At 36.7% G+C, this 13,049-nt stretch overlaps 3 protein-coding genes and 1 long non-coding RNA gene across 6 annotated transcripts in view; 2 read left to right on the forward strand and 2 right to left on the reverse strand.

Moving 5' to 3' along the window:
• Nucleotides 1-969: 969 nt before the first annotated feature.
• LOC130561570 (uncharacterized) lies at nt 970-4,197 on the reverse strand. Its single transcript, XM_057346001.1, has 9 exons — nt 3,850-4,197; nt 3,601-3,733; nt 3,262-3,422; nt 3,011-3,156; nt 2,766-2,922; nt 2,585-2,675; nt 2,423-2,492; nt 2,221-2,306; nt 970-2,133 (listed from the first exon to the last, which is right to left on the reverse strand). The coding sequence occupies exons 1-9, from the start codon at nt 3,911-3,913 to the stop codon at nt 1,419-1,421; spliced, it is 1,623 nt and encodes a 540-aa protein (XP_057201984.1). The 5' UTR covers nt 3,914-4,197; the 3' UTR covers nt 970-1,418.
• An 845-nt stretch (nt 4,198-5,042) lies between these two features.
• On the forward strand, nt 5,043-7,944 carry nsmce1 (NSE1 homolog, SMC5-SMC6 complex component). Of its 2 annotated transcripts, none has more exons than XM_057344963.1 (8): nt 5,043-5,156; nt 6,145-6,283; nt 6,609-6,730; nt 6,822-6,899; nt 6,995-7,141; nt 7,232-7,348; nt 7,613-7,739; nt 7,830-7,944. In XM_057344963.1, exons 2-8 carry the CDS (start codon nt 6,166-6,168, stop codon nt 7,937-7,939), a joined length of 819 nt encoding a protein of 272 aa, XP_057200946.1. In that variant the 5' UTR covers nt 5,043-5,156; nt 6,145-6,165; the 3' UTR covers nt 7,940-7,944. The 2 variants fall into 2 exon arrangements, with proteins under 2 accessions (XP_057200946.1, XP_057200945.1); XM_057344962.1 differs by having other exon boundaries at nt 5,094-5,226.
• Nucleotides 7,945-8,440: 496 nt separating this feature from the next.
• kdm8 (lysine (K)-specific demethylase 8) lies at nt 8,441-12,153 on the reverse strand. 2 transcript variants are annotated; one of them, XM_057344959.1, is made up of 8 exons: nt 11,957-12,153; nt 11,427-11,873; nt 10,767-10,939; nt 10,455-10,587; nt 10,001-10,048; nt 9,046-9,195; nt 8,864-8,956; nt 8,441-8,628 (listed from the first exon to the last, which is right to left on the reverse strand). In XM_057344959.1, exons 1-8 carry the CDS (start codon nt 11,984-11,986, stop codon nt 8,464-8,466), a joined length of 1,239 nt encoding a protein of 412 aa, XP_057200942.1. In that variant the 5' UTR covers nt 11,987-12,153; the 3' UTR covers nt 8,441-8,463. The 2 variants fall into 2 exon arrangements, with proteins under 2 accessions (XP_057200942.1, XP_057200941.1); XM_057344958.1 differs by having other exon boundaries at nt 11,427-12,153.
• Nucleotides 12,154-12,267: 114 nt separating this feature from the next.
• Nucleotides 12,268-13,049, forward strand: part of LOC130560976 (uncharacterized) — a 33,117-nt gene continuing 32,335 nt past the window's right edge. The window contains exon 1 of the long non-coding RNA XR_008963775.1: nt 12,268-12,369. This is a non-coding gene — a long non-coding RNA (uncharacterized LOC130560976). The remainder of the gene's footprint in view (nt 12,370-13,049) is intronic.

The raw sequence follows: 13,049 nt of genomic DNA on the forward strand, positions 1-13,049 counted from the left end.
CTTTTTTAACGGAGGTTCTGCATTGATGGCAGGATTACAGTAGGTATATAGAGATATGTAAAATTCACAAGTACAGTTTCATTAATCAAATAGTCTGTAGACAGCAAACAGGCAATACAATAGTTTGTTTTGCAACAAGCTACCAAGAAAAGTTATTTTATGAAAGGGGTCATTTAACCTTAACGCCCAGCAGGTGGTGCTGCACTTCTGAGCATTATATGCAGATGCAGATAAATCGAGGTATACCTGCGGTTCTGCAGCTGGATACTATTGGATACGTTTGGAGATTGAAGTAGCCTAGTTAATGCGTTCGGACCTACAGCTTTGAATCGATGTACTTTTCTTTAGATTTTAAAAACCAAAAACAGGACAAATAATGGAAAATTAAACGGTGAGCTTTAATACTAAGATGTAGGCTATTTATGAAAATTCACCAAGCACAATCCTCTAAATTAAGATGAACAGTTGAACAGATAACTAACAGTTTTGCTTCATAGTACTGTACACTCTTCAAAATAAAGGTGTTTAAAAAGTTCTTCACAGTGATGCCATAGAAGAACCATTTTTGGTTCCACAAAAAAACATTCAGTCAAAGGTTCTTTAAAGAACCATCTCTTTCTTACCTTTTTATAATCTGAAGAACCCTTTTGCCACCAAGAACCTTTTGTGTGAGGTTATAGGTTCTTCATGGAACCATTTAGACAAAAAAGGTTCTTCTAAGTCATCGTGAAGCACCTTTATTTTTAAGAGTAGAGCAGCACTTTCTTTGGAATGTGCATGAGGTTTTGACATGTTGTTGCACGTGAATTCCATGGAAAACATTTGACAACTTCCTGGTTAATGCAAGAACAACAAAAGCTTGTCATTTTTGTCCCCATCTAAATGGAATCAACAAGTACAACTCTCACAATATTTCACTCTTCTGAGGTTTTACTTTAAAGAGAGTAGGAATAAAGAAGGACACCTAGATCATTTGCATTGGTTTTATTGTGAATATTTAAGTTCTTCAGAAATGCGGTGGTTAGCATGAAATTCTGAATAAAGAAGTACTACATAAAGTACTATTTAATGGAAAACACAGTCATTATCAGTCACAAGCCTTTTTTTTGCCATTTTCAAATACTCTCCCCTAACAACCACTTCCATCTGATCTTAGATGAAGGTATTCTGCATTCAAAATGTATGTGTTCATTTTTGTGAAAAAAGGAGAACATTGTCAAATTGTTTTAAAGTTGAAACATTGTGAAAAAGTCAAAGTAATACATGGTGTCTAAACAAGGATTAGAAACAGCACGGTTGTTATCAAAGGTCATACTGTACATTCAAATAAATGATTCATCGTAATACATTGGAAGCATAATAGCCATAAAAAAATAGCATGTTTCCAGCACGTAACACAGTTTGTTTGTACAGCGCAGTTAAACAGCATGATATGAATCAACCATTTCAATGTTGGGTTTGATATGCAAAGGAAGAGTAAAACAATATGGCTGGAAGGAGGGTGCGTGGCCACCCGTCTGACAAACTTTCTTTGCTCCACAGTTGCCAAGTACAGTACTGGTGGTCGAGTTCCACTGCTGTTTTATACCCTTATCTTGATATTCATTATCGCACACAATCATGTTGCTGTCATGGAGAGTAGGATACAATGGATTTTTGGAGACAATAAATTTGTTCCTGGTGAGCATCTCATCGGTATTGTCATCAGACTGGGTCTTGCCAATGTCTGAGCCGACTGGGTGGTTATCACTGTTAATGGTGGGCTCATTCACATAAACGGTATCACAAGGCAGTTGTTCATAGCTGTATGCTGGTGATTTAGCATAAGCCAAGTTGCTGAAACACGATGACCCAGAGCAATTCCCAGAGTCTCTGTTATAACAGTTGCGTTCTCTTTGGGAACTGCTACCAAGATGGTTTTCAGTCACCACGGGTACCTTACTGTAGGTTGATGACATTGGTATCAGCTTTGCAGACCAAATGCTTTCAAACACATCTTTTAGCTCACGCTCGGTGCGTGTGCATATGTTGTCCTCTTCCCGGGTATCAGTGCCTGTCTCCCCATAATCCCCTGCGGCTGAATCCACACTAGTTGAACTTTTTTCACTCTTTGTATCTACCGGTGACAATGTCCTGCAAGGAAAAAAAAACAGAGCCGTGTACCTATGCGTCAATCAGAAATAAAATGAAGTTTGTCGGGTGTTGTCAAAGAAACCTTACCATTTCTTTTCCTTATTGAGATCAGATTTTAGGATGTCAGCCCGGATAGGAGAGATTGGCACGATGGAAGGACTCATCGTGTTGATCTATTGAACATAAGAAAACAATGAGGTTTTTTAGCATTATAATAAAATGTCTTGAGCTTGGTGGTGATTAATGGATAGAATAAATTCTGTGAAAAGCAAATTTTATATCCCCTTACATTCCGTCCAGGATCAAAGTCAGAATTAATTTTGGGCTTGGAAATCTTGTCCCACCACACTCTCTTGATGCTGTAATGCGTCAAATGAGTGTGAATTTGTCAAGAATAAAAACTGTTGAATAGGTTAGTCTAAAATGAAGATGGAAAGAACAGAAATCTTACCTGAATGTCATGATGAAAATAATGAATATAAGAGTGATCAAAGCAACACAAACAACTGGAATTATTTTCAGTATATCATTTGGTGATGAGGCTATGGAGAAGAGAGTTTTTTAGGTTTATTAAAGAGTGTTTACATAACATCTGCACTGATGTCTGTAAAAACAAATAAGAAAAGACTTACGTGTGGTAAACGCAAGTGGTTTACTTTCATCACTTTCTATCATATAATTATTGTAGTGCGTGCTCATGGTTGCTGTCAAACTGTAATTGGTTTTTGGATCAAGATTACTACTAATAATTTCAATGAATCCCACAGTATTCAGCCCCTCTAGAGGTTCCTGTTTGGACAAAAATGTTTTATGATACACCTCCTGATACAATTATATAGCATGAATAGGCTCCATCATCCCACTATCTCCTTCTTACCTTCTGTCCTTTTCCTATGATTCCATACAGTTTAATTTTTAACCCGTCCACAAAATTTTTTGGCCTCTTATACTTTGCGTCCCAAGTTACTTTAAAGTTTCCGTTTTCAGTCTTCTGAACTTTTAAGACTGGAGTTTTAGGTTTAACTGCAGAAAATATAAAGTCATTTGTAAATGATCTGTCCAGTAACGCCACATGAAATGTTATAATTAATTAATCTAAAGAATCAAAAACAGACAATGTATACTTACGAAACTTCCCAGTTTCCAGTACTTTTACGAATAAGACATTCCCTCCTTTCAGAAGAGCAGTATTGAAGTTCTCACCCATTACGAATCCTGGCACTTCTACCTTGCATTCACAGTCAGTGGCACGCTCATAAGCTTTAAAAACGCATGAATATTCATTTGACCTGTAATATAATGATGTACAACAGTAAATTCCTGTTGATACCTGATAAGAATAGTAAAGTTATTTATGGACAACACATTGTAAGTGACATTTAATAAATCAATTTTTCTCGAAAATAAAACCATACTATTATAAAAGAAGAAGAATCATGGTATTATAAAGGAAATAAAAGCACTTACTCTCCTGCTGCATAATGGGTGACGTTTAGCTTGTATTCAGAGCAGCTCTCAGAGGAAAGATGGCATTTCATTGCGCTTTCAAAGTCATTAAAACACGTGAAGTCCGTTTCTGTTGGTTCTAGACTGTTTTTTGCTAAACGAAGAGATGACTGTTAGTAGTATTGTTAGCATTTTACGATTGTACTCAATTATTTTTTGCATGCATAACATTTGACATGACTATTATGTGGTAAATAAGGTACTATTCACCAGAACAAAGTGCGTGGAACAACAGAATAAAAAAGATCTGACTCGCGGGAACGGTAAAACGCATCGTGTCCGTCTTTTCCGACGCTAAAGTGTTACAAAGTTACCAGCCAAAAAGCATTTTTGCTTGCGTTTCTATTATCTCCGAGTCCGTTTTACTGTGTTCGATATAACTTAAAAGCAAAGGCTGAAAAAAACAAATACGCTCGAGTAATTTACACGACGTTCAACAGCACACTTCCCTTTTCGCAAGAGCAACATGGAATTTTAAAGGGCGTGTAAGGTTTCCAGGAACAGACGTATTTCTTTCTCCTGTTAAGCGCTGACTCCCGGTCAGCTGCAGCGCATGTGTTACCTATATCCCCCTTCTCTGTGCTACTGGTCCAACACACTTGACAGCTGATCTCCAGCCTGTTCAAGCGGAGGGAAAGACACTCAGAATTCCATGGAAGAACAAACCGAAATAAAATGAAAGAAGATATTAACGATAACATATGATTTGCATAGTGGTCGAAATAGTACTACCAGACTTTAAAAAAGAGAATGTTAAAATAATATTGCATTTCAGAGGGGAAAAAAGATCAGAATGGTTTCACTTCCCCTAACTAACTGACTAAACGTTGACCAATTATATTAACATTTAATAGTGCCCTTGAAGCTCAATTGGTAGTGAATTGTGTTCGGCGAACCACCAATACATGAGAAAAAACACAGGTTTAAGCCTAGTCCCAGACTAAAATGAAAGTTTGCGCCGTCTTAATTGAAAATAAATTGCCCTGACATATCTTAAAATATACATTTGCCATTGTTTTGTCTCAAGATGCACACCATGATGTTTTATCTAAGGCATTTTCAAAAGTGACTTAAATATCCTATATTTAACTAAGGCATAGTCCTGGCTTAAGATAAACCTTGTCTGTGAAACCGGGCCAAAGGAACATAAACTTAAAACACGTTGCCATAAGAAACCATTTATGTCTGATGTAAAATTACTTTCGTTAGCGCAGAATGGTCCAGTTAAATAATTATTTTTTCATACTTTTAATAATCATAATTCACACTTTCTTTTTATATTTTAGGTAATTCGGGTTTTGAACCACATGCTTTTAAGTAATGTCAGATTCTGATTTTTGATGCACAAAAAGTACTTGCATAATAATCAACAGGTAATATTTAAATTCGAATCTACTAATCCATCACATTGGATCTATGCAGCAACCGTACAAGACCGCATCACGTGACCGGAAGTGTCATTCTGATAAAGCCGCGCGACAGCACGAACGAACGTCTTGGCATTATATTAAAAGCAGGTACAAAGTAAATCAGAATCTATAACAATAAATACTGTTACGGTTAAACTACATCGCGGGTCTTTAAAAGGTCAGTCCTGAACAATCGATCTTGTTGCATGTTACGGACAGTCACGTGTTTGCGTGTAACGTATATTACCACAGTACTCGTAAGGTAAACAAGTGGATTACAATTCTGTAGTTTTTATAGACTTAACGTTACATCTAGTTAAACGGTAACGTTGGCGGTCGGTTATGCTTATCAACGGCTTAATTGTATTGTTTATCTGTTGTCATCTTTTCTTCCTATGATTTGTGTGTAAAACTACTTTCCTGTCGTGCTTAAAAACAGCCCAAGTCATTGTGAATAGTTATGAAATAGCTGTTATGACAGAATGTGGCAAGTTGTCAAGATTTCAGCACTATGCTGCTGTAGAGTTTAAACTTTCTTAAAGGTCCAGTGTATGAAATTCAGCGGCGACGTTGCAACCAACAGCACATTCCACCCCTTCCTTTCAAAGCACTACAGAGGCTGACAGAGGATTGAGATGTTGTCACGTTTTTGCTTCTTTGCTGAAGGAGATAACATATTTACGAAGCACGCTCTGTAGAGCAGTTTGTCCATTTAGAGCTACCATAGAAACAACATGGAGAATTCCATGTAAGGGGACCCGCGGTGTATGTAGATAGAAATTGCTCATTCTAAGATAATAAAAACATAACGCTTCATTATGTAAGGTCTTTATACACCTCTGAAGACAGTTATGTATATTATATTGCATTTCTGTCAATAGATCCTCCAAAAAATGACGCACTGGACCTTTAATATGACTTGATTCGTGTAATGCATAAATGTAAAATATATGTCTTTTTAGTTAATGCGTTTTTAAAGAATCTCTCGCAGTTTGACCAAAAATATTCAATTTTCCTTTTATCTTCCACACATAATATGTTTGCCCAATATTGGCAAGTTTGAACAATTTTGTTTATAAAGACATATTTTCTTCAGCTCAAGAGGACTTTCACCAGAATGTCTCGACCAATGGGAGACAGTCACAGACGCTTTTTACAGTCCATGATGAGCAATGGAATCATCAGTTCTTCCCAGGCCAAAGTGTTACACAAACACTGCTGTGAGACTCATGGAGGTATGCACGGACTCTATGCAATTTAGTCACATAAATCATTCTGTCTGATCTGTGCGTTTATGTCTTCATATCACATTATTTATATTTCCCCCTATTTTAGAATAATGGTAAACCATGGAATAACACAACTGTAACTAAAGGAACGTTGTGACTGAAAGCATTCAAAAGAAACTGTATTATATTCTGGTGTCTTCAAAGTAGCCACACTTTGTTTAGAATTTGCTAAATCACACTCTTGGGACTTTAGCCTATGTGTCATAGCGCCACATCTGAGAAGTGTATTTCTCAAGCCCTTTTGAAATATGCCTCTGTGTTAAATTTACAGCACACTATGCGCACGATAGATTAGATGAATTCATTGATGTCATCAACACTCAGCTTCAGCCCATGTTCATGAACATCAGGAAGGGCATGTCCGAAGAAGATGGACTCCAGTATTATGCCTTGGTTAGTTAAAATTGGTTTGCGGGTATTTACACTTTTTTATAAAATTTTATAAAATATAATGCATTTAAAATTTGTTTTATTTCTTTTTCAGGTTAACATGGCAGAGACCGACGTAACAAGAATGGCATCTGATTATGCAGATAACGAACTCGAATTATTTAGGAAAACGGTACATTTTTTAATAGCTAAACAAATACGTCATGAAAAATATGCAAGCTAAGTGGTTTGTGTAGATATCTCCTATTATGTTGTTTTTGTTTTCAGATGGATCTGATTGTAGACTCTGAGAGTGGGTCTGCCTCCTCCACAGATATTTTAAATTGTGCCGACAGCCTCCAGACCAAGAAACTGAAGAAGAAAGAAACCGAGCATGTTTTGAATAAATTTGTCCAAGACAAGTGGTTAAATGAGGTATGTTTTCGATTTTATTTTATTGGATTTTTTCTCATCTTGACCCCCACAATAATGTATTGTTGTTCGTTCTATTGTTTGCTGCTTTAGAAACATGGTGAATACACACTTAGTGTTCGCTGCATCATAGAAATGGAACAGTATATGCGCATAATCTACCAGGATCTCATTAAAGTGTGTCATGTGTGCCAGAACATTGCCCTGCAGGTAAGGACATAAACACATCTAAGACCATAAAGCTTTCAAACAAAACTCAAATGTCATTTGAGAAATCCAGTTTCTTGTTCTTTATTTTATTTTTAAATGCAGTATACTAAAAAAAGCATACTGGTTTGAAAAAACTTGAGGATGAATAAAAAATGATTGTGCCGTTACATTTGCTGTTACTTTTGTAATGTACAGTACACCATTTTTTCCAGTCTAATGACAAAGTTGCCTTACTTCAAACAAAATATTTTCATTCATATTCAGTGCCAGATTTGTGAAAATCCAAGATGTGGAATCAAGATGCATCTCCCGTGTGTTGCTCGATATTTTAAAGGACGTAGTGACCCTCATTGCCCCTCGTGCAATGATTTCTGGCCGCATGAGATTCCAGGTAAACTACATGTACTCCAATGATCTGTATACACTGCTGCAGAATAGTTCAGAAAACTTCACAAGGTTTTATAATCTTTCTTATTTGCAGAAATTCTGCGTTCTCAGTCTCAGGGCTCACAAAGTCTGTCTTCATCAGCCAAAGAGAACACTGCTCCCACCCCTTCAACATCAGCAACACGTCGCTCAAGAAGGTCATAATTTCAGTGCTTACTACGGTTTTTTAAGTATCATATTGAGTTCTACTAGATTTCAGGATTTTTAAAATGTACATTGTTATTTAAGAACAACTTGTTTTTCAGTTTCACAAATACATTTGTTATAATTCTGTTTCAAGATTTTTTATATTAAAGAATTTGTACATATGTTCCTGTACATTATCTTAAACTGAAGGTTTAGCACATTTTGTACTGCTTTTTGTTAAATAAGCACTGTTCTTAAGCAAATACTTCTATCAAATGATTATCATTAACATACAGCATTTAAAAACAGATTAGTCAGTTCCTTAGGTTACTACAAACACGGTTCCTACTTATTGCAAGTTGTAAAAACAGTTTAGCTTATAAACTGACATTTACAATTAGGTTATTTTCAAGTCATTAAAATGTTACTTTTTACCTGGAATGAAATATCATATTTGCTATCAATAGCATTTTCACCAATAAAAGCTACACAAAAACCAGACGATAAACTTGTGGCAAATTGTTTAATTCTGTACACACACATCAAGACCACCAGAAGCTAACAGAAAAGCTGAGCTCTAGAGAGCGCACGTAATGCCAATGTTGGACAGGTATGAAGAGGACATCTCCAGGCTGAAGCACACACTCCTCATATGATGCTTTAGGGAACTCTGGGAATTTCACGAGGTCTGGATTCTCCACCTCTACCTAGTTTGGGTAAAACAAGTTGTTTTTGTCATTTAAAGTTTATATTACATCATTAGTGCTCTGCTGTCTCTATAGGGTGGTTTCCCAGACAAGGCTTATGCCTAGTCCCAGACTAAAATGCATGTTTGAGCTGCGGAGGGGTAGAGTGAGCAGTTGGTTGCAATTCACCACCTCGCCGCTAAATTTTATACACTGGACCTTTAAGTAAGGCTATGATAAGCAATCAATGTTCTACCTGACTGGTGTTGTGCAGTAGCTGAGAGTCATGTGGATAGAGATTTTCTGTTACTTCTGGACTGTAGAGACGTATGTATTTCCTTCCAACCACCTGCCACACAAATAAAAATTGGCAATGTGACAGGAAGAACAAAAACTGCCATTAAATGCCAAATGAACATTTAATCTTTTGGGCTTTACCTGTGCCAAGAAGTTTTGTTGTGGATCCTGATGTAGAGGAGACACTGTCCCCCCAGGCCCAAACCAGGCATTAATTGTTATGTCGTCCTCTTCTCCCTCTCCAAGACAACAATAGTCAGGAATACGAATATCTTCTTTCAGCTCTGGAATCTAGTGGAGTATTTTCCAAAGTTATTTCAACTATAAAACTATCTTTAAACACAAAAATGATTGTTTGTAGTGTTATGAAGCAATAGGATGATAAAACACAAACTGCCCCTCAAAGTTGGAGAACCAGTTTCAGACTTATATCCGATTGTGTTGTTATCTGATTTGACATCAACATTTCGTTTACACTTGGACACATACATGTCAAAAGATCGGATGTACTATTCCCATGCTAACATGTTCACGCCCGTGATGATTGTAGCCGGACCGTACATTTATGTTGTAGAAAGTTTAAGAGAAATTCTGTTGAATGCTCTTCCCCATACTGCAAATAAAGCTCAAGTTTTGTAATTGGTCTAAATACTTTTACAATATCATTTCTTGCCCCTACGTCCCCCAGCCCTTAAACCGGAAACCGGTGGGAGTCTGCAATTATGAAAGACATTTCAATTCTCCAAATGCTCTTGCATGTGAAACAGCAAAGAGGAACTACAGTATACTTCCTTGTGTGAAGTGACCTATTTGTCAAGTATGGTGACCCATACCCGAAATGTGACATCTGCATTTAAACCATCCAGAGAGTAGTGAACACACGTACACCCGGAGCAGTGGGCAGCTATCACTGCAGCGCCCGGGGAGCAAGTAGGGGTAAGGTGCCTTGCTCAAGGCAAGTTTGTTTGTTTGCCAAACAAACTTGTGTGGTTCTCCAGACAGTTTCTGAAGGCCGTATCAGTTTTTACAGTGGGAACAGGCTTTATTGTGTAGAAAATGAAGGCGAACTAATATTGTGGTATGTCAAAGAACCAACCTGATCAAACAACTGATGCTGAGCCAGATATCCCACACCTTTCTCCTCCTACAACACAACAAAGAAGTTACAACTGACCGGTGGTCAATACAGCATTTCAGTATTTCTGTTACCATATCTTTTAATAAAAGACCATATGTTTTTGATACATTTGCTGGCTAAATTTACACTTTAGATTGTATATTACTTTAAATATATAAATGTTGCAGGCTGTACTGGCTTAGAGTGATTCGTTCAACCTAAAAATGAAAATTCAGAATTTACTCTCATCCTCATGACATTCCATTCTGCAGAACACAAAAAATATATATTTTGAAGATTGTTGGTAACCAATCAACACCTCTATTGACTTGCATTGTATGGACACAAAACCATTGAGACATTTTTCAAAATATATTTTGTGTTCCACGGAAAAAAAGTTACATAACTATGACATTTAAAAGAAGCATCTTACTGTTCCTAAAATGTAGCCGTCTATAAACTCATTTACTGTAATGAGCTTTTGTGACCACTCTTCATCTGTGTACTTGGATCCCACTTCAATGGGAACCGTCCGGCAGCCAGCGACACTTCGCAAGTAGTCTATGCTTAGAGAGATAAAGAGTAAACAGTACATTATAAGATGAATCTCACAAAATGTAAAAAACGTATTATAAAACGGTCAGTTCTGGTCCTTTATTCTGATTGGCTGAGCGGAGTTCTAAGCCGTTATAAAATACCCCAGTAACCCACTGCTTCTTGGGGCTTATTGCTTTATCAACAGTACCTCCATGGATGCTCTGTGAAGGCTGGCCAGTGGTTAATTATTCCCTCTATGATGGTAGGCTTTTGAGGATCCAGGAAATCTGATCGAAAGCGCTCCAGAGATGGACACTGAATTCTAGGTACAGCTCGTGCAGGGTTTATTACGGGCTCGGACACACATTCCCATTTCATTTTCTGTTTTAGGAAAAAGATGCATTTTTATAATCCACGAAACAATAAACCACACAGCTAGGCAACTAACATATTGTAGCCAAGCAGGACTCATGTTCCAAGATCAACATCCTTTGTTAAGGATGTTGATCTTTCCCTAATACAACATATAAGGCAATTCCAATGTCATAAAGTGATATCTGCAGTCAAACTAGAATTTTGTGTTTTTTCAGAGAATGTATTTATTACCACTGTATTGAACAATCTGTTTATATCTTCCTAAACCCCTGATGATAAGAGTCCAGACATTAGAAAAATATCAGTCTATACACATTTTCTTTTTACCATGAGGGGAAATAAACATGCGTTAAAGGATGTAACAAAACCGGACATGTTTTTGACAGACGACATACTTAAGCGTAGGATTTCTGTGAAATAAAATGCACAAACAAGAAGCAAGCAAGCTCACAAATAAATAAGAAATCATAAGCTTTGGGATAGATGACTTCACCTTTGAACAGGGTTCTTCACTCTTCTCAACTTTGGTACTCTTCAGTTTCATAGTATTCTTTAAAATACAAACAAGTCTTTGCAAAATGTTATCCATGATGGCTGCTCCCATTAACAAACCCATATCACATGTCTTTATGGCCTCTTTGACTTTGGCTTGAGATGGATCTCCATTGCATAAACTTAAGACTTTAAAGAGGCAGCCATAACTGTACATCCGCCTCCATTCCTTGTCTACATCTCTCCATGTCCCCGTGTTAAGATTTTCCCATGAGTAATCTATAATAATCTGAGCTGTTTCAGCAGAAGATGGACAGTCTGGTCTGCTGTACAGCTGATCTCTGGCCAGTTCAAGAACCTTCAACACACTGGGTTCAATCTTTTCACTGAACTCAATAATAAAATCGTCCATGGTCGAGGGCAAAATAGTGCGCACTTCAGTCCACATCTGAGCCAGAGGAGGAAGAAAATTTAGCAGATCAATTGATTTCTGATTTAAAAGAGAAATTGTATATAGAGAAAAAAACATACCACTCCCCTATTCACATACAGCATTAACATAACTCGCTGCTAAATATTTGACACGTTACTGTCCGTAACGATTAGTGCTTAAAATGTCACCTGTATTTATCCGATGATAACTAAAGGAATTTTGTACTATATGTAAACGAAAAACAAAAGAGTTAAAGCAGAGAGAACGGGAGATCTTTACCGCAACACACTGAGTGTACCGTCTAGTTTTAATGTCCTGCCAGAAACACAGATCACACACAACGTTCAGCTTCAAGAAACGCCGTACAACAGATTCACTTTCGAGTACATTTTTCATCAATGTAGAATAATATACTACGGTTTTACTTGTGACCCTTCTGTACCACTTTATTATCTTTGGCATGGTGATTATTAAAAAGAAAAGACAATTCAACTAATTCTACACAGCAAAGGTAAGCATTATTTAATATTCAGTAGTGTTTTACTCTATTTAGGATATCGGTTTCTTTTCAGGCCTAATTTTGATCCAAAATTACATAATTTTATTGCTCGATTATTACATTCAAATTAAGAGGCCGGTTCATTTATATCATTATTTACTCTATAGCCGATGTGTGTCTAATTTAAGGTGGGACACTTTTGGTGGGACACTTTTTGTCTATGAAATGAATGAACAAACGTATCCCAGTTCAACTTAATTTTTCCTGTTAGGGATTACTAACATTTAAAATAAAGTATATGTTACCCAGTCTGTGAAAACCCAGCTAAAGTGATTTTTTGTGATTTACAGTTTTCTACAAAAAATATCCTACATAATGCAAAGAACAAATTTAGTGAAAATATAACCTTGATAACATTGACCAAGTAAAGCCTTGTCAAAGATCGACATTATAGTGAAATCAGTAGTTAAAATTAAACTTTGGTGCTTGTTATCACAATTTGATTTTGGGACATTAGCCTGGTTTTCACAGACTGGGTCACATATTATTTCTTACAATGAAAAGACTTTTAACAGCTGAACCATAAGTAGATATTCACCTGTAAACAGTGCTGTAAATGGCTGAGAATCACCATGGGCACTAGGGACATTTTTTATATTTTTAATCCACAGAAGAACTTTATATATATATAT

This window comes from Triplophysa rosa, linkage group LG11 (assembly GCF_024868665.1).
Source record: "Triplophysa rosa linkage group LG11, Trosa_1v2, whole genome shotgun sequence".
In the NCBI taxonomy this organism is placed as follows: Eukaryota; Metazoa; Chordata; class Actinopteri; order Cypriniformes; family Nemacheilidae; genus Triplophysa; species Triplophysa rosa.